Below are 21,622 nucleotides of genomic sequence, written 5' to 3'. Positions count from 1 at the left end.
TAACTGTCAGCCAACATGTAGTATAGTAAAACTGTTGACCAGCATCATGATGTTCAGTAAATGTCACCAAAATGCATTGTCAAACACCCAATAGATGCAACAGGCCTTTCTGACTGAAAACTATTACTGTACAAAATCTATGTTGCAGATATTAAATGTATTACAGCTAGCTAGTTCATAGGTGCAAGCAATTAATTGTAAACATGTTGAAATTCTGAGCAAAGTCACGTGAGTTTTTAGTTCTCAACATACTAACGCTTGGGAATAAAATGCTGGTAAAAGTAGTAAATAGTGAACTGAGCAGAAGAGATCATGTTACAAGTGTTATCTAGCTGACGCTGTGCACAGTAATCATTTTATCTCTTTATCTAAGGAAATGAGGCTTAAGCAATTCCAGTATTTGGTGTTTCCTTTTCCATGAATCATTTCCACCTCAAAGGACTTTTGAACACACTGACCAACTTAGCTGTATTTGCAAATATGTACAAACCTTGAAAGGTTAAATTCTTACAACTTCAGGGTGGGAAAAAAAAAGCAGTTACACATGAGGGAAGAAAGGAAGGTGAAGCAGGTGAAGCACAGGTGTTATGCAGCTGCCTAGCCAGCACATGGTTGTATTTACTGCTTGGCTAATAAGCAGAGCACTGGATTTGGGCTTCAGCCTTTCACAGAGAGTGTGCCCTGGCACACAAGGGAGCAGGTAAGACCTTGTGTTACTGCTGTAGGCAGACTTTTGCACTACAAACCCTTGAGAAACAATGTTTGAAGTTCATTGCTTACAGAGGAGCTTGTGAACACGAGCTGTTTCAAGGTCCTGTTTCCAGGCCTAAAGCACATAGTCATACAGAATTGAGGTTATTCTGCCAGAAATTCGTGCTTGCGTAGTAACAGAGGATTAACGTTCCCACCTGTTACACCTTCCTGCTGCTGGAACTCACCACTCCCGTCTGATAGAAATAGAGAACATGTTGGTTCCTCATCTTCTGGGGCTTCAGAATGTAAACATATGCTGAATTTCATGGTTGGTTATGTTAATATTCAGTTTGTGAACTACAGTATCTCCAGAGCAGATATGCTGCCAATTTTCTGACTCTCCTTCATGGGCGATAGCATCTTTTAGGAGAGAGAGGGACAGAGAGCAAGGAACAGTGATCTGTATCCACCATGAATTGACAGACCTTGGGAGGCAAGATGGGCAGCCAGTTCGTGGCAGTGAATTACAATACTACAAGAGAAATTACCTGATAATGGGATTAAAATACTGAATTTTCATGGACTAGTTTGAGGGTAGAATTGGTAATTTTTTCATGAATTTATATTGGGAGAAAATTCTTCATTAATGGAACAGAAAAAAATATCATGAGATTCAGTAACTGGAAGCTAAAAGTAGACAAGTTCAGGCCAGAGCTAAGGTTTTACTCTCACGGCTGTCAAACTAGTGGAACCCTGGGGGTTGTTAGTTTAGCCATCATGTGAAGTATTTAGAAAAAACTAGGAACATGAATTAAAAATGGCTGTGCTGAGTCAGATCAGAGGCCCTTCTGGCCTGATGTTGTGTTTCTAGAAGTTGCCAGTGAGGAGAGGAAGCTCGACAAGGGTTGCAAATGGAGATCCCAGCAACTCTTGTATCCAAGTCCTCTGGGATGTTATGACAGATTGTCTATCTTCTTGGAAACCCACATCTTCTTCCCCAAGATACTGTGTCTTAACCTAGTGTGTACTTGGAGATATACTCAGTATCTGTCTTTATGACTTCTTATACTGTGTATTTTAAGCAAAAGTTTTAGCTTTGATGCAAAAATCAGTGACAATTTCTGCACATTTCTGTATAGAAGACCACAACAGGGATGCCTCTCATTTCTGTTAGACGCTGAAATTACTGAGCAAAATTTGGTTGCAGCAAAGTTGAAAATTAAAAGAGAATGTTCTTCCATGGACTATTGCACTCTCTAATCCTGAATCCAAGGTAGTGGCTTGAAACCATTTGATTAATGTGCTGGTGCCCTATCAGCATGGACATAGAGAGGCTAGGAAGAGAAATAAGAAGAAAAAGCATTAGAGAAGCAAAAGGAGTAAAGTACATAATTTCCTGTGTCTCTACCGTATCACGCACAAAATTGCATATCCATTTCTGAGTAAATCTGGCTTTCATGAAGACTCTGCTGCACGTAGCAAATCATTTGGTTATTTTTCTGTCACATTTACAGCAGAAATCCATCATCAGCAATTTACTCAATGACTAGCAAGATTTTTCCCTCAGTAAAATCCACCCACTGAGCACCAGTGTATCAATGGAAACGTGACATGAGATAAATAAATACACAAAAAATAAAGAGTTTTATATTCACTGAGGCACAAATACTTAATAGAAAGAAAGAAAAGAACCAGCATGCTCCTCAGGGGTGAGAGTTCATAAACAAAATACTTGGAGGTTGAAACATTATTTTTTATTTTTTGAAGGGAAAAAAATAATGTGGTTGTATTTGCAGCAGTGCATACCAGAGAGTATTTATTCTGAAGATTAGATTGATTGTTGCCATTTGATGTTCTAACAGAGTACTTAGGGAAGAGAACCTGGAGGAGAATGACAGCAGAAGTTGAAGACATTTGTTTGTTGCACAGGATGCAAGTCTTAATCCTTATGTTTCTTGTTAAGATTGATTCATGACTGCAAGGCAGTTTTTTTCACAGAGATATGATGCACATATCATCACACCAAAATGTCACTGTCACGATCCAGGGGAGAGATGGAAAAAGAGCTGGCTAATGTTACCCCATGTGTGATACAAGATAACTTGACGCCTTGGATATTTACGCTATCACTGCTGTACCTGCATATTTTAGATTTTTTTTTTTTTTTTTTTTTTTTTTTTTTTTTTTTTTTTTTTTGCTCGCTACCATTTGTTTATGGCTTAGGAAAGTGTAGCACAGCAATGAGCATTAAGCGAACCAAAGGCATCTGAAGTATTCAAGTGATAAGGATTTTTTTTTCCTTCAAGAAATATACTGCAGTTCTCCTCAGTTATCACCAGGTGGCCTTAAAAGTCTCTTGTTTTTCTGAAGTGGGGAATAGTTTAGACATGAGGAAGTGATGTATCCCTGTGCTGCAATCATTCCAGGAAATAGCTGGGTTATAGTTCCCAGCAAGGTTTATTTTTCCGCCTGTGTCTTTTGTGTACTGAGCTGTAGCTAGTACTGAAAATATTAAACTGCAGGTTTCCATTTAAATTGTATCATTGAACTCTACTTTTTTTTTTTCTTTCTTTTAAGAATTTGGATTGTCAAGAATTCATGATGATGAGCCTTTTTTTCCCTCTTTTATTTGTCTCTGTTCTGTTTATGAACAGCTTCTCAGGAGTGCAGGGAAGGAAATGGAAAGGTGAAGGTACTACTAAAAACCTGGAAAATATTGTCATTGGAAGATGCTATGATTATATTAGAATTGTGAACCCTGCTGTTGGGTAAGTTTTGTTTGTGTCTGGATTAGTTTTTTATGTTCTGTACAAAATGGTTATTAATCAGAAGCCTGATGTTATGCTTCTAGCCATGAAAGTGATCCTGTTGAAGCCAACATTCTTTTAGCTGTCTGGAAATAACAAAATGACTTTGGTGGATGTAATATTTTAAGTAAAGCAGTGTAACTAAGGCAAGATTTTTAATCCTTCAGGTTTTTATTTCACATTTCTTGCCCCTCCCCCCCTTACCTTTTGTAAGGAGAAGTGCCAAATCTGACAGCATTCCTGGGAAGACCAGCTTTGCTTTTCCTGCCTGTATGTGAGGGCATGTACGAAGGGGAACACCTCACTTTATAGCTGTCCTGTGGTACTGAAGGAGACTGTTTAGCTCATCCACCTGAAAAATCAAGTAGTAATCAACTGCTCAAGTAGGATTACCTGTGAGTTTTCATTGGCTGTGCTAATTACACAGAATTGGGGGTAAATGACACACTTCACTGAAGTGAGCACTTTTCTGTCTTCCTTGTGTTGTAAGGGCTTCAGTAAAAAGGAAGAAAGCAAGAAGGACAATGTCGTGGAGTTCAGCCCTTTATTCTGCCACTAAAAAGTTGTCCTAATAGTGTGAAGAGGTATTTGCAGAAGGCACCCTGCCTGGTTTCCTGTAGCGTTGAGTTGCTGTCTTAAACAGGATTACCTTATGTTGCAAATATCACCTCATTTCCCCAACCTCCCATTTTCAGTTCCTGTTGCAGAAGAGGAAGATAAAGGGCTTAAAACAATTTTTTTTTTGCTTTTAACAAAGGCAAAACAATATATTTCTGCACAATAACACTCTTAACTTTTCAGAAGTGTTCTCTTTCAATCTTCTTATGAAGGAAAAAGATCGTCCTAATGCAGATAACACAGTGCTTGAATTTCAGTGGAACAGTTAAATCTTGACAGATTTATAAACATGTCACAATGGAAGGTGAAAGTAAACTTTTAAGTGTAGATTTCTACATTTCTACAATATAATATGTAATATAAAATACGTGAACTTAGTTAACGGTTGTGTAGGTAATCTGGTCTTGCAGTAGTCTCTAGATAGGTAGAGCTCCTGTAGGACTTAACAGATGTCACTTCATTTATATCTGAAACAGGACATGAATAATAATACAGAATATGCTAAAATGAGCAACATAAAGGACAGTTACTGTAGAAATTTTAACTCTATCCTTAACTGGTTTGGACTTTTAGACATGTAAATGCAATATTCTGGAAAGCATTTACATATGGCTTGTGTTTATGATAGTTTTGTGATCTAATGAATTCTGGTGACATTTTCACAATATGATTTTAAAATTGAGATGTTTTAACATGTTCATCAGAATATTCTTGCTCAGGATAGCATGAAGCCAGGCAGGACATTAGGACCACTTTCCTGAATTTAGACCAGAAATGGCATTATTAAAAGAAGAGCTACACAATTGATTCCATATAATGTGGGCATATTTCTCTTTCCCTTAGATCTATAAACAAATAATGTAATCCAAACAAAATGGAAATTTCATATTGCACAGGTGCAAAACAGATATTCTAATTATTTATAGTCCTTTCTGTTCATTGGGTATTTCTTAGTTGCCCCCTGGCTAGCTTTTATAGAGACATGACCACCTGGATAGGTTTTGCTCCTGAATTTATGTGCAAATTTTCTAAAAATACTTTGCTAACATAAAGGAAGCTAGCAAAACTTGTCCTTACACTGCAACATAGTTAAAACATAAAGGTGTTTATAGGAACATAAGAAAAACTTTCCCATGTGTTGAAACAGAATATGCAAAATGGCAGTTAAAAGAGGCATTTTACAAAATGCTATGGTCGTGTAGAAGTGAGGAATTTGAATGAAGATTATATTTGACATTTCCTAACAGGAGTACCCTAAATAGCACAAATGTTCCTGTAGTGCTTTTCCTCCGTATTTGTTTATTTGTAGGATATCATGGAAGTTTCGAAAACAATTTTTTTAACTAACTAGTATGACATTAATCTGACTTACAAGTGTCTACTAAGATTAGAAGGAGTTGTCCTGAACTGCAGTCCTTCCCCACCCTGTAGTTTCAAAAAGTGTTTTTGCCAGCTAAGAAGTTTTGACTATCAGAGCAGAATAATCCTTTTGATTTACAAGCTGTTCAATCCTGGATGAGAAGTCATGGGAAAAAAAGGCAATATGCAAATTAACCAGAAAATTACTGATGGCTTCAACTGTCAAGAAAGATGTTAAAAGTTCAGTTGATCATAACTTACAAATACTAACATAAGTGCTTCAAGTAGAAAGCTCTTTAGCAAAATGAGCCCTAAGTATACACAATTGTCAGAAGCTAAAGTATAACTGCTTGAAATCAGAAATTGCGTGCAAATCCTTTTATTAAGTATATCTATCCAAACCTTGAAAGGACTGATCAAGGATCATATTGCATCACTGAAAATTTTCAGGTCAAGATCCACATCTGCTTACAGTAGATATGGAAGCATGACCAGAGTTTACTGTAAGAAAGTCTGTGGTCTGTTTCCTGCATAGCTCATCGCAAGAGATCCTTTAAAGTGTCTGTGACATTCAGTGTCACAAAGCAGCTCCCTAAAGCACCTGTGCCAGCAGAAACCGTGCTGTCTATGGATGATGCTAAATGAGCAAAACACTGTAATGGCAAAGTTTGGTTTACTTATCAGGACTACTATTGCTCAAGCTAGAGCTTTGCAATGACAGCTATTCATGTTAAGAAAGCATCTCTGTCACAATCATTATTCTACCACTGAAACTTTTTAGCAACTCATTATTAAAAAAAATAATGCCCTAGGGTATATTACCATGTCCCACAGCCGTAGGGAGGAGAAGATCCAGCAGGCAGGAATTGTGCAGCAAGATTGATTTATTTAATTATTTTACAAACTCCTTTATAGACTTTTTTCTTCATAGTCTAATTGGACAAAGGATCAGCCACCCCTTGGGGGTGATTGGCTAAAATCCTAAAACATCCATTGTTAAAATATTTTTCTACTGTACCATAAACAAGACTTTTCAAGGCGGCAGGTGTTTGGTTGTTTACATAACTCTGCTACCTCTTCTGTGAGAGAGAAAAGTCTCTGACGGGCTTAGAAAATAGCAAGAAAATCCTTGCTAGCAGCATTTTTGTATCCACAACTCATCCTACACTTGAATCTGACATTTTAAGAGTAATATTGCCTTCCAGCACTGTTGGATATTTAGCTATAGTTTATTTGAAATGGCTTTTTGAATCTAGAAAATTTCAAAGAAAGCTTTTTCTTCAGTATTTCTACAGTGCTGGATAGCAAACTCACTGTGTATACCATACCTACTAAGATTTTTGTTGAATCATAATGTTTTCCTAATTCCACACTGTAAATGTTAATATTTTCCTTGCTACTTCTTCCTTATCTGCTGCAGTTATGACTCAGAAGACAAGATCTCTATGCTCTTCCTGAGCTACAAGTTTTTTACCACCCTGACTTCAGTTTTCTGCCTTGATCTTATATGGATTTTAATTTGGGTATTTGAAGGAGTTAAGAGCAAATAATTTTGTTGTTCAGCTTTGAAAAAACCATTTTGCTATTTGTTTGTTTCAATGATTACAGTGAGAAGAATTGTTCACAGATATGGGAAGCATTTAAAAATGCATTTATTAACAAGGATCCTTGCAGCATTCTGCCTAAGGATTATGAATTATTTATCAACCTGTCATTGCACACAATTCCACCTAACAAGGTAATAATTTTTTATGTTAACTGCCCTGTGATGTACAACAGATTTTACATGACACAGTTCAAAACTGACGAGTCATTCTGTGGCTGACTTGTGAGTCATTCTTTTTGACCCGTCTGTAGTTTATAAACTAGACTCAGGATTGATAGCGTGTTTCAGTGTGTTTGGCTCCATTTATTTTGTGCAGTAACTTCTCAGCAATGTCTCTCTTTTCATATTACAGAAATTCCCCATTTTTCCTTCTGTGCTTGGAGCTGTGCCATAGTCCCTGAACTTCCTACTGTTCCTTAAGTTAGATGCTCTGGCTGCAAATGCTGTGCCTGCTATCATCTTTTGCTTTTATTCCTCACAGCTAAATCTCATGACAATTACATGTTAAACATCGACATACTGAACAAGCAAAAGCAGAAATGAGAGAGGACATTGTTCTGTGCCAGAAGGCAGTAAGGGTTTGATGTGCTGGCAGTTACAAAGAAGTGTGTCAGTGCAAAAGGCGTGTTGTGCTTTAAAGCAGTTTTTCCTCTAGCACAATTAATCCTCATTTCTAAATGATACAAGCTAAACCAACAAATACTACTGTCAGCTTAATTCATGAGGAGTTCCACAAACACAGAAATAACATCTAGACATATGATTTTCTTCACACCATAAGCCAACAGAGCAACGTGAGAGATTTCTGGTAACGTATATCTGGCTTATAAATATCTTCCTTTTTTCTCCTTCCCCGAAATCTGTCTGCTGAGACAGACAAAGCTAGGCCTAACCATATTTAAAACAGGTCTATATCCCTTCTCATCAAACTAGTACTGTCCCTCAAGTCACTTGTGATCAGAATTTATGCCTCTCTAAAATAAACAACTTTGTTCCTTTAAAAAGATAGCTAACATTTCTGATTATTAGCTTGATTTTGAAAGAAAGACCAAAACATGTTTTAAACTGTTTTCAGTACCCCATAATCTCATTGTGTCCACACCCAGATGTTGGTACATTTCTTCTCTATGTTTTTTTTCCTAGTCTCTCTTCTGGGAAAATAATCAGCTACTAGTCAATCGCTTTGCTGACAGAGGACGTCGCTACATGTCTCTGGGTGATACTCTGTTTGGCTTCTTTGGAGATTTTCTAAACTGGTGTGGGCAGGCAGACAGCCCTGGTAAGACAATGAGTGCTATGTTAAACATTTGGCTGTAAAACCACAATGGAGACCGACTGCTGTGCTCTGGAGGAACTAAATTTCCTCTTACCCCACGAAAAATCAGGGATAGCTTCACTGTCTTGTTCTCGCTTGTGTTGTGTGAATATTTAACACTGCAGTCAGGGGAGCACACAATGAAATCTAAATGGTGCTGCAGTGGAGATAAACCTCTTTCTCAGTTACCCGAACCTGGAGCTCTCGGCATCGCAGGAACAGAGTTAGAACCACTTCAGCCAAATTACTGAACCCACAGAATGTCACTGTGTAAACTACGAAGGATGGAAAGTTATTGAAAAAAATACAGCAGTCAGCTTTCCATGCTATGTCAAACGATCTTGTGGGTTCAGTGAGAAATGCACAAATATATTTAGTTGCTTTCTAAAGTCACTTTTTATAGTCGTTATCATCTCTTTGATACCACAAATCACATGCCTTCCTACAGGACTGGACTATGAATCCTGCCCTACCACGTTGGAATGTGAAAACAATGCGGTGGAATCTTTCTGGAGGATGGCCTCAATCACTGTAAATAGTGTATTACTGCTGAGTTCATACATCTGCGAGTGTGTCTGGGGTGGTTCAGGAAAACATTGGCAGTTCAAAACAGGTTTAAACCTGTAACTCTGCTGGATTATTTCCTCTGGTACAAATACACTGTTTTAGACTGGCGGCAATGTTGTAGTAAGAAGAACATAACTTTAACCTTAGCTAGATAATGTGTTAAAATTCTGTTAGCTTTGTTAATATAAAGCATATACTAAGCACAGTAAGCACATTGTGTCTACTGATTACAGGTCCTAAGTGACATTTGACACCCTTGCTGGAAACGCTTTACTCACAGATCAAACTCAACAGAGAATGCCAAAATGCTTTCTTCTTGTGCTGAAGAAACTACTTATAGATATGAGAATGTAGCTTGAGTAGAACCATTGACTTTAACCATGGTCTGTTTAGTTCCTGTCCTTTTTACTGCAATGACCTGCTAGGGTGCTAGTCTAGTATTATTTTTGCAGTTCTTATATTCTTCATGGCAAAATTCTTTCCTTGGTCAGTGTTGTTTGCAATAAAATACCAAGTCATATGACAAATTGTGAGATCTGAAAAGCACTGTTATCTATTGCAGTATGCACAACACAGCTCTGGGGTGATACATGTCTTGTTGAATGGTTCTGCAGACGGAGGAGCTTATCCACAGCCCGGGTAAGAAAACTGACTGATTTATCTGTACAGAGTCTGATGACTAGAAAAAAGAAAATCAGCCAGTTGTTTGGGTCTTCTGCTGCACAAAGCATGGGAAGTGTAGCTGAAAGAAACTGTTGCATCAAAGTCTGCCAAGTTGTGGGGACAACTGTTAATTGTCCCTAGCTGAAGGAATTAATGTGTAGTGGATGGAAACAATCCTTTCAACTCCTGCATTTTACAAACTGCTGTGGCAAGCAGGGTGAATGCTCTTTGAAAGCTGCCTTCAAGTCAGTCAATATACTGTGGCAAAATGTGTATGTCTTCAAAAAGCTGAGTGTTAACAAAATTTCTCTTCAGGGACATGTCCAAGTAGAGGATATTGTTACAAGGAGTGTACCTTTTGTCAGGCCTAGGAGCAAACTTGGTAAATTCTAAAGGGAAAGTATTTCTCCATGACCAAGACTGGAAGTAGTTTGAAACCTATTATGGTTTCAGGAAGCAATAAAAAAAGCTTGTTGAGGAGAACAATAGCAAAGATGAGCTTCCTCTTCTCCTTAGTTCCTTTTAGATTAAGTACAGGTGTATTTTTCCTGATTCATGAGTGTACACCATGCAGAAATTCATCTAAGCTTACATTCAAAATTTATTGTAAAAGTACACCCTTTAGAACTTTTCCTATGTGTCTGTAGTGACTGCCTACCTGTGGTAAAAAATACATCTTTCATTACCTCAGCAACTGTCCTGTCCAAGGCAGATCAAAAAGTTACATCTTTTAAAAACCCATAGAAGAGATCCTCCTCCTGTGTGTTCACTGAGGACTAAAAATGACCATTGAAAAGGCCATTTTATCCCTGGATAGGAGAGAAACAAGAACTGTCTTTTCCAAAACACCTACTAAGTTCTTACTCTGTCCCCCAAAACATCCATCTCTGTACACAGCTTTCAGCTAATCGCAAAGACATACGTCTCCTTGGGTTGATCAGGTGGTCAGCTGGGATCAAATCTTCTGCAGATGGTAATACCTGTCAGCAGGCCAATACCCAGAATCTAGTATGGATTCCTTATTTCAGAAATGGATTCCTTATTTCTGTTAATTTACAGATTCCTGTTTTCAGAAACATCTTACACACAAATTAATTCCACCAGTTCCCTGGGTTGCCAGTCTGGTGGTATTTTAACCAGTGAAATCAGCACTGAAACACAGCCTGCCAAGGAGAAAACAAAGTCAGTTACTCTGTCTGTTTTCTTTGCTGTGTGTCTTCTGGTCCATTTATGACTGAATTTGTTTAAAGAGCTCCTGTTAGAAAGAGGCTGGAAGTTGAATAATTAATAGCAGAAGGTAATCTGACAGATCTGCCTGTCTTCCTAACCATCTCTCTGGTCTGTTTTCAAGTACTTCAAAGCCACTTTCAAAGTTTATCCAGTTTTAAAGTTTGTACACTTAAATCATCATTAAGTCACATGATATTATTTCGGTTAAGATTTATTTCTCATTTCATGGAAAAATAACTTTTCTCATTCACACAGTATGAATTTAGTTGGCAGATTTCTTTAATAATAGTCGCCAGTTCAAAAATGGGTTTTACTGAAGTCAGCTGTACATTGTTCCTCCACGGTTTCTGACTCCTCTAGTTAAAGATTTCTCCAAATTTGGGAGCAAGCTTCTTTTTTCTGGCAATGACATATGCATGAATGAGTAAATGAGTTGGAATCTTTATTTTTTGTCATGTTTTCACTGTGTGTTGGACAGGCTTGGACACCTTGGACAGATGGTAAACCTGCTGTTGCTGCTACTGGTCTCTGGTCAGCCACCACTGTACCAGATTTGACCAGAGAGAGCAACTCTTGGTATCTGCATCCTCCTGTTCCACTTCTCCAGAAATTTAAAATAACTTGCTGACTTCATGAACCAACAGACACTGGCAAGCAATACATGTCCTGTGCTTCCATGTCAGAGCCCTGGTAGTTTGCCTGAAGGCACTGGGAGGACAAACCCACATTGTCACTGCTGGTCTCATCCAGGAAGTGGCAACTGACAGTCCCTTCTTCTCTGTGGAGATCTCAGAAGATTTAAAAGGGCTAAGAGACGCTGTAGTGCTGATATAGACATTTAAGAAGACACTTGATAGGCAAATGGCAAATTAGAGGAGAGACCTAGGCCCAGACTTGGGCTAGGCATTCAGTGAGGACACCGCCCTTATAAGCTTTCTGAGGAAAAAAACCTAAAAGGTTGGAAATCATTACATTTCATCTTGCTGAAAGGGTTAGAAATCTCTGGCTTTGAAATGCCAGCATCTCACCAAAAAAATCAATCTACAGACATTAAAATCAGCCTTTGGATTTCATATCTTCTTAGATTAGATATTATGAAGAAGTATCATATGCTCTTTGTTTTGTTTTTGCATTTTTAAAAGTTCATTCTGGTTCACTTTTAGGTGAATTCATTAAATTTAATTTTCATGTTCTTTATAGTTCTAATTTTTTTTTTTTTCTTGAATCAGTTTTTTTGCAGATTATGAAATACCTAATCTCCAGAAAGACAGAATCTCACAAGTTGTCATTTGGGTTGTGGATGATATTGAAGGACCAGATATGTAAGTTACATCTTCAAAAAAAAATTAGTTTCTCCCTTTTGGACCTGTCTTTAAAATTTCACTGTATCTTTCTGTTTGATTACATTTGCATACTACTTAAATTAAAGTGTTTTAGGTGCTTTCATGAACAAAGAAGACACAACCTGCCATAGAAATAAATTCTAATATTAGATCTGGAACCAGCTCTTGGTTAGATGTGTGTGTGGATGTCAGACCTTGAATGAAGAGAGAGCATGAACAGTTTTACTAAGAGTCAATCTGAATTTCAGATTAAGTGCTGATGAGTGATATTTCTTTCACCTTGCCATATGCATTCTTTTCATTTTCACCCATCTTAACTGCTTAAAAATTTGTAGAAGCAGACAAATACCAACAGGGGGTCCTTTTCTCTCAATAATTAATCCAGTAATAAATTGTAGGCTTTAAAAGTGTCTTAAATTTGCTGGTAATTTAATTAAAGCAAACAAAAAATAAGTAATAAACAAATGTAACAAAACTGATCAGTCCAAACAGAATAGTCTGTTGTGTATTTTGCCACAATGCTGTGGAGTCTACATAGCATAGTTCAGATTCGCATTTCTCAGCCTGTCTCTCTAAATCAAAGAATCATACCCTCTGGGAGGAAAAAAGCCATACAGCTCATCTTTGCAAAAGTTGGCCTTATTACAAAAAGAAGTTAAGACAAGCACTGAATGTTAATTTATCTTTCAGTTAATGGATGCATGGGAATATTTGTGTATTTTTATTAATTTTTTTCTATAATTATTTTGTTTGTCTCCTTATGCTTCTTTAGCCATGGGTATTTACTGCCCAGCAGATAAGTAGCACTGGCCTTAATACTTTATGTTGGTACAAGTTTAGAGGTCTCAGTGGGTTCTGCAATATGCTAAACTTTCTTTGCTATTTGGACTACAAATTAAAAAATCAGTGCTAGAAACAGGAGCTGTGTTTAGGACTGTTTCTGGGTTTTTTCTCTCTCTTTGGTTTTTTTTTTTTCTGTTATTCAACATTCCAGAGAGAGAACAAGCTTCTAAAAACAAGTATAATTCTCATTTTTTATAACAAACTTACTCTGTAAGGACAGGTAACATCAACTTTACCACTACCTAAATAGTTGCCAAAGAATATTACAAACAAAACACTTACAAAATTGATCGTTTTCTGTCTATTAAATATTAAATGTGGGATTATTGGTTAATAGAATCTGAAAATGCTACACTGGCTGAAGCTGATCTTCCAGATTCTGTAAACTAAGGATAAGTTGTGAAACAACTGTAATGTAAGCAAATGAAGCATAAATAGCAATGTACACTCTTCTTCTGGAGGTGTTATGGAATACAGAAGAGGCAATGTAATGGGGATTTACTTTGCTGATTCCATCAAATTCAGTGAAATTATATAACAAAAGACTTGCACTAATATTGAAATCCTTCCTCACAGAGATTCCTGTGGAATTCATAGTGTAAAGATATTAGAAACCAGGCTGAAAACTCTTGGTTATGATGTCATTTGCACTGACAATAACAAGTAAGTGAAAACCTTTTATTAATATGTTGTGTTTGCAGAAGAACCTTATCTATCTTGATTCTTACTGTTCAATACTGAAGTGCCATTAGTGTTGTGTCTTCAGGAAGGACTGATATGTTGGAGGGATGATGTCACATTTTTCAGACTTGGCATTTTTTGGTTATGAATTGAGCAAAACACTACATCTTACTGTATGATTGAGTGGAACATTGTACTTACACAATGTCAGACAGAAGATGGCCTCATATATTTGGATTCAAAATCTAAACAACAGTTAAAAACACTATTGAATGTCTGCAGAATTACTAGTTATTCACAATGGGTTTCACAGCTCTAGTCATTCCCATGGATTGTAAGATAAATTTAATGAAGTGAAGGTTTAAACATGATAATACTGTGAATTTGTTTCATTTTTTCATGGTTTTGGTTGGGTTTTTTTTGTCAGTTGTCCGCCTGAAAGGTGCTAAATAAAATGGTATTTTCACAGGTCTGTAATGTTCTTACTCTGCCTGGATAATCCTGATAATTCTAAGTGTGCCCTTGCATCGTAAGTAAGAGGAGTTCAACCTGTCCTCAGTGTCATAACAACTGAATAAATTATGCAGAAGGCAACAGTTCAACAGATCCCACCTCTGCCACCTGTTATATATTATGCATATGCAATACACAGTGTTCTTGAATTTGTTACTTACTGTGGATTGAGTTAGCAGTTTCTAGTCACAAATTGCACAGCTGTCTGCGAGCACCTGCTATTCAAAATTAGGTGTTAATGGGTTCTCACTGATCACACAGTAACACTGTATATCATTGATGATGTGAAGTTTGTACATATCACTGTTCTGATATAAAATCTATTACAAATTTGAGGTTGCTTTCATTAATATCATTTCTTGAATAATCAAACTATAGATCAAATGTCAACAGATCTAAAGGACATTTCTCCAGCTACTGGAATTTTCAATTCTAAATTTTGAGGAAGTTTCCTTTTAATCTTCCATTTTGTGCAAAACTTTATATTTTAATGTATTTAGCTTGGGCCAGTGAGTTATCTACAAAGAATGCAGATAAAGTCCAAGACACAACTTCTTAATTAGCAGGCATTACTCCTAAACTCCCTACTTATCCACATTTATCTTTATTATATAAGGAGCATTAAATTAATTTATTATGTATTTCGGTGAATTCACAGTAAAGATTACTGTTTTCAATTCTGACTTTGTTTCTTAATCTATATGGTGTTGCATAGGTACACATAAGATACTTGAACATTTGAATGAGAACTTCCTCACTGTTTGGAATTTTGTAGCATATATAGATATATAAACACTGATTCCTATTTATATTATTTTTATGGATAATGCATGCTGTATTTCTTACTGTCCTTTCTTCCCTATTCAAGCACACACAAATTTTTGTTTGTTAATACCTGTGTGATATTGCAATGATAACTTCTGCTATGAAAGTCTTGATTTGCTGTCCCTGGTAATGGCAGCAGAGAGGTGCTACACCAGCTTGCCTCCCTCTGGGGAGGGGCTGTAGTGCTTCATGCAGCACAGAAAAGGAGGTGGGTATCACCTTCAGGAACATGTGTCCAGTTTTTGGTGCACACATACAGAGAAAGTGAGTTCCCTATTCTTGCTGGTCACTGAAAACTTTTACTCACCTTGCCATGCAACATTTATTCTCACAGGCAAATTACATCCTAGCACCAGCATATAAATGTTATGAAAATGGTGGGTTTATAGATACCACTGATAGCTCCAGACTTCTAGGCGGCAGATCATAGCACAGACTTCCTGTTAAGGCTTTGATTGGTTACAAAATGCCACTTGCACAATGGATTAAAATAGGGTTTTCTTGTGCCACTGAATTCTAAGGCTTTTGTTTACATGTCAAAGGAAAATACAGTTATCCCCTTCAAAATAATAGCTGTGAACATAGTGACAATATTAACAAACTGGAAGAAAAAGCACTTCACAGGACTTTGCAAAATACAATATTGTGAGCTCTTAACAGAAGATTTTTCTCCTCTCCCAGGTTTTAAATATTTTTCCTCAAAGTTTTGTGATGTGGGTATGTTACTCAGCTGAGGAAACCTGGATGAGAAGGCTTTTTGGAAACCACTAACGTGTCTTTACTTTCAGCTAAGTGATTAGCATGCAGTTCTGCAGTATTGCTACTTGGCGTTTGCAGTGTGCAAGCAGGGGAGCAGCCTTTCCATCCATGTCGGTGCTTAAAGTAACATAGTCCCTGGTGTATTTGAAACACCAGTCTCACACTCTCCTGGGGTAGCTGCTGAGCAACTCAGCTGTTCTCATCCTTCTTAGGAAAAGTTTCCTTTCTTGTTTCCTTCATGAGCATTGTATTCTATCCTATATGCATGGCACTGCAATAAGTTTGATTCATTTCATATCTATCCCAAATCACAATAGAGCTTCCCAGTCTGAATGCAAAACTATCATTGCCTCTCTCTGAAATTTAAGTAACTTAAATACTACAAGCCAATGAATACTTACATTCTTCCCAAAATCACTTGATTCTCTGCAGTAAATAACACCACCTCCATTGAAACTAGCTTCCTGTTCAGAAAGAGCCTTAAGCAGATGCATGTAAATTATTTGATGATGTATCTTTTTAAGTACGTTTTCTGTGTGGATGGATCCTTGCTCTGTGATGGTCCATTAACTGACATGGGGGCAGTTTGGTCAGTAGGGGTATCACTATTTGGAGGGTGTATCTGTTAGGAAAAGTTTCCCGTGCAGGGTAGGTGTTCCCAGTGTTCATACTTCCATAATAAACAGTGAAACAGGCATGCAGGCTCTGATGCATCCCATTTCATGAGGGCTATTTGCTATTACAAGGCTGATAGCTGCCCTCTCAGCCTCCAGAGAGTTATGTCCTGAGCCCAAAAATATCAGAGTTGGACAAGTGACTTTTTATGTCACCCCAACTCCTGTTACATTGAGAGAGCTGGGTCAAGGTAGCAGAAGGATGGCCTAGAAGGTGCTCTAATGTACTTGGGGCTTCTTGCATAGTGGTAGTGCCCCTTAACTCCTCGCCAGACTTGAACTATGTTCCTGCTAAGTCAAATTTGGACTTTGGCTTGTTAAGGTGACACCCTGATGTTAGAAAAAACTTGTGAGTGAAAAATACCCACTAGATGGCATAGATGGCTTACAAATGTAAGCAGGAAGGAAGCCAAATGCAACCTGTTAGTGGTGGTATGTATTACTTGCATTATTGCAATGTCAGGGAGACTTAGAAGTGGATCTGCATACTGCTGTACCAAGTGCTGTGAAAATACAGTCCTCCAGGACCACTGCTGTCTCAAAGAGCCTTTTAAAATCACAAGCATAAGGCTAGAGATGGCAAATGGATGTGGAGAGACAAGAAGGCTCTTGTGTGAAGGTAGAAAGAAGAGTTCTCAGGGTTTTGCAAAGATATTCTGTTTATAGAATCAGGACAGCCAAAGGGAATCTGTTGGCAGGCTCATATAAAGAAACTTCTAGCTTAGCACTTGGACCACAAACTTCACCCTTGGCAACAAACCCCTGATATTTAAAAGAATCCTAACTCAGCTCTGGGCTGTGAACATCCTGTTTGTTTTCTCTTCTTCAGATCTGCACCAGCAGCACAAAGAGGACCTATATCTTCAGACAGAGGATGCAGCTGGAACAAGCTCATGATTGTTTCTTTTGTAGGCTTTTTGTTCAGATTTGCTTTAGTGTACTAAGTTAATCAACTGAATCCATATCCTCTGTTTGCCTTAGCTGGATATAAATTTGGCTTCAGCTAATTTCTAACTGCAGTTTCACCCTGCTTTTGGGACTGGCAAACCTGCATATTAAAACCTTGCTTACTAGATACTGGGTTCTTTTAGTATCAAAAATTATCCCACTGCTGCTAGAAAGCCTCACCCTTCATTTTCTTTTCTCTTTGTAGAAGTTCATTGCTATTTCCTCTTATCTTTATTCTCCAGAATTAAACTGAGAATAATACCCCCTGTTCACATATTTCAGAAAGAAAAGTGACACTATGCCTGTCATACATCACCCACAGAGATTACTTGTTTGTAAATCCATCCTAGCATTTGACCTTTGAAACTAGATAACTGATTATCATGTTTTGGGAAGGCAAATCATACATTCAGGTGGGAGAGATCTTAGATTGCTTACTTGATACAGGAGGCAATAGGTAAGACAGTGGAAAAGTAAACTCATTTTCATAAATGGTACAGTACTTGGGCCAAACTTAAAAGCTAGAGTACAGCAAGATTCTGGCTGCATACTTCCATACAGTATTTTACCACATAATATCAACTGCTTCATCATCCACACAGCTGTTCCTCAGCTGGCTGTTTCCTGGCCACTGGATAGCAAATAGTCAGAAATACCGGATCTAGAAAGTTCCACAGGTTTTTCCCCACGATGTGATTTATGGTATATCAAATTCAGATAAGAACCTGCCAAGTCAGACATTGGCCTGCTTGCAGTGAACTCAGATAGCAGGGTTCAGAATACACTGAGAAGAGAGCAGATGCCATCCTGAGGTTTCTTAAATTACTTATGTGAGTTCCAGTGTTGCAGCTAGATGCTCCTCTAAATCACCGAGACATCCAGCTACCAAGCTGACACATAAATCTTCAGAAATAAATAGTTGTTCTACTAGAGAATAACTTCATGTAGATAATTTTTGGACATTCTGTGTTAGCTTCTGCATTATTTGTGTTTGTTTTGACTGGTTGCCAGGAAACTGGGAGAGGATGTTCCTTTTATCTCAGAGAATCTGATTTAGGGGTCCATAATAGATTTACATCCTTTCAATCCTTGATACAACTGTATCATGTTGTATGTTTGAAAGATAAAATAGTTAAAATATGTTGCTGTTGCTTATTTGTCTTGCTTCCCTGCCTGTAATAATCTTTAATTGGGTTTTAATGCAAATCTCTTTATATTACACGCCTGTTTGGGTTTGCCTAGGTCACAGGTGAGTTTAGGCTCCAGCTTGAAGGATTTTTTTGTCTGTTTCAGACACAAAAAATACTGAAACTACAAAAGTACTGAAATCAGAAGTTACAGACCTTTGAAAATCCGGGCTGTATTATGCCTCAAAATTGTTCCCTATCTGTGCTGTAACTTTAGTCCTTTGATTGGTTCCTTCAACATTCTCTTCATTTTTTATTGTTTTATTGTTTCATGTTTTATTATTTACAGCAGCTGCCAGAGTAGTAAGAAAGGTATCTGTAACACAGTCACATCTGAGATAGCTAAAAGCAAGCAATTTTGATCAATCTTCTATTTGCCCAGAGCAGATCACATCATGACACATTTTGGGCCACAGGCTGAAGAGGTTGTGTGTGTGAGACTCCCAGGTGTCGAAGCCGTCATCAGGGCTGGTGTGTCCTACCTACTGCCCTGTATGTGACAGTGTGTGTGAGATCCAGAGAGCAGCTCAGTACCATTAACCAGCCATGTGCCTCTTAGGCAACTTCCATCCACAAGCCAAGCATCCCAGCTGGCCAACTTTTGCTTTCCAGCTTATGAAAGCTTTCCAGCCTCTGCGCGTAACTGACTCCAGCAGCACAGTCAGTGCTGGCAGTTACACATGGTACCAAACACACTGTAGAAAGTGCTATATAATTCTGTTTTGAAAAAAAATAAAAACAAACTAAGTAGGATAGCTACAATTCAAACAATCGAGGTTGCTTACTGCGTAACCTTTTGTCAAGAACAGCACACTCAGAACCTCCTGCAAGGTTTTCTTATTTCTAATGTTCTTTCCTCTTTTCCCATTACTTCAACTCAGTAGCAAAGACAGCAATTTCTTTTCTAATACCTGTTCAATAAAGTGACTAAACTTGCTTAAAAATCTTGCAAAGATCTGTAAAGATTTTTAGCTAACCAACTAATATAGCTAGTAAAAAAAAGCAACAAGGCAAATTTCTAGATGCATATGTTTCCTGAGATCTTCAGAGGCAGCAAATTTCAAGCTGAGTGTGAATCATTTGTTCTGAGTTTAACATAACAGTTTTAATCTGTGCAAAAGAACAGTGTGACTGGCATCTCGGAAGCTAAGGGCAGAGGTGTCAGCAAAGCAAGAAACAATAAGGTCATTTGTTGCTCCCAGAGGGAGGGAGAGACATGAACATGTCTTCTTTTTATTTCTACATCTATAAGGATGTGAATATATTTACAGATATATGTTACACCTAAGTGTTGACAATCAGCCAGGTGAGCCTGTGCTATGTCTTGAACACTCAGGAAATGCTCTGATTAGCAATGTCTTATGTAAGAGCTGTGCCAAATGGGGAGAAATCATAGTGTCCAAAAGGCATCTGCCCTTCTCCTTAAACTCATGCAAGCCTGGGAAAGTTCACAAATATATATTCAAAATGTTTCAACCATTCCTATTTGTACTAGCAGTACTATAAAAACGGCTGTCTCTGTGTGTGATTTTAAGGGAGAAAATGTTTCAGATGAAAACAATATGTATATCACTTAATTTTGAGTCCTGTTGGATGCCAAAACACTGTGTAGATCTACTAATACCCAACTATTTATGGCAAATGAAAACATCATGTACAGGAGCATTACAAGGTGTTCTGCATTTTTGAAGACAGACCTGTGGAAGTTACCGAGACAAAGGCAGTATTTCCTGCTGTGCCCATTTTGTGAACCACTTAAAAACTCTGTTATCTCACTTTCTTCATTCCTATATAAAAGTAAATATAATCTCCCCTCCTACTAATCTGGTTGGTGGGGTTTTTTTGTTTGGTTTTGGTTTTGGTTTGTTTTTTTTTTTTTGCTACATGTGTTTCAGTCATTGTATCTGACAAAAGCTGAACTAATTCAGAGTAGTTCCTTTTTCCAGCATGTATGTGCATGCACACATATACATCTGCTCACACCTGCTCTGCCTATTTTTAAATGCAAACTCTTGAGTGCTCTGGAGTAAAAAGTTATGAGAATAAAGCAAGGACAACTTGATCACCTCTCTGGCCTTTTTATACTGCTGGTGTTTATTTTTGTCATATTGGTCTTGACGTGATATTCAGCTGACATAACTATGGTTTCAATCGACAATCTTAAATGTAGTGAAATGTGACCTGAAACTTGAAGAATTTGAATAATACTTTTTGTTCCATGAAATCTAGTTCTTTTGATAGTGTTCTTCTCAACTGAATTACCTAGAAATAATTCTGATGTATTTTGCTTCAACAATAATGTGAAGTGGAAGAAGAGTGCTTTTAGCAGAGCCAAGAAGTTTGGTTTAAAATAGCTCAGTATGGGGAGGCACAGTATTTTAATTTAGCCAAATGTCAGGGTGGCTCAAACACTTCACAGGTTTTTTTTTGATTTTCAGGTTTTTCCTAATTCCAGCTTCTGCCCAGTTTAAATTTACTTGCCATTTTATGTAAGAGGCAAAGAATATAATCTTATCAGATTTTGTTTATAATCTGCAGGCATCTGATTTCCTAGTTTCCTGAAAATTATGAAGACAAGCTCAGAGATCCTCATACCATTACAGGAGCAGCACAGTTCCAGTGCAGGCTGGCAGGGAGACTGGTGCAGGAAATTGGAGCCTGGGAGTGTGGCACGTATGTCCCCTCACACCGTGCCAGAGTGCCTGTGCTGCCTGGCTGCCCCCTTCCTCCTACTTTCTCCCTTTCTCTGCAGCCACAGCTAAGGTGAACCTGATCTCAGCTCAGATGAGTTACTCTGTATTTTTAGCAGAATGTGTGAGCAGGAAATGATGTTGTTGGAAATTCTGTAAGAGGAAAACAAAGGCGGAAATTATAGCATACATTTCCTTTCAGCAGGAGGCAGTGCAGTGAAGTAAGTGGTCTCTCACCTGTGACCATTTGACTGGGAATAGCTGTGGGCTGTGGAAGCAGTAAGTGTGGTAAATTCCCTGA

At 37.8% G+C, this 21,622-nt stretch overlaps 1 protein-coding gene across 2 annotated transcripts; it reads left to right on the top strand.

Annotated features, from left to right (window-relative positions):
* The first annotated feature begins 3 nt into the window (after window positions 1-3).
* Window positions 4-20,694, top strand: LOC104690721 (ADP-ribosyl cyclase/cyclic ADP-ribose hydrolase 2). Of its 2 annotated transcripts, XM_010401879.4 has the most exons (10): window positions 4-700; window positions 3,348-3,461; window positions 7,086-7,215; window positions 8,227-8,362; window positions 8,847-8,929; window positions 9,528-9,604; window positions 12,088-12,180; window positions 13,621-13,707; window positions 14,195-14,254; window positions 17,326-20,694. In XM_010401879.4, the coding sequence occupies exons 1-10, from the start codon at window positions 588-590 to the stop codon at window positions 17,438-17,440; spliced, it is 1,008 nt and encodes a 335-aa protein (XP_010400181.2). In that variant the 5' UTR covers window positions 4-587; the 3' UTR covers window positions 17,441-20,694. The 2 variants fall into 2 exon arrangements, with proteins under 2 accessions (XP_010400181.2, XP_019142543.1); XM_019286998.3 differs by lacking the exon at window positions 4-700 and having other exon boundaries at window positions 3,097-3,461.
* The last annotated feature ends 928 nt before the right edge of the window (window positions 20,695-21,622 follow it).

This window comes from Corvus cornix, chromosome 4 (assembly GCF_000738735.6).
Source record: "Corvus cornix cornix isolate S_Up_H32 chromosome 4, ASM73873v5, whole genome shotgun sequence".
Lineage (NCBI taxonomy): Eukaryota > Metazoa > Chordata > Aves > Passeriformes > Corvidae > Corvus > Corvus cornix.
Note: the sequence above shows the minus strand (reverse complement) of the source record. Positions and strands in the feature narration are given on the sequence as shown.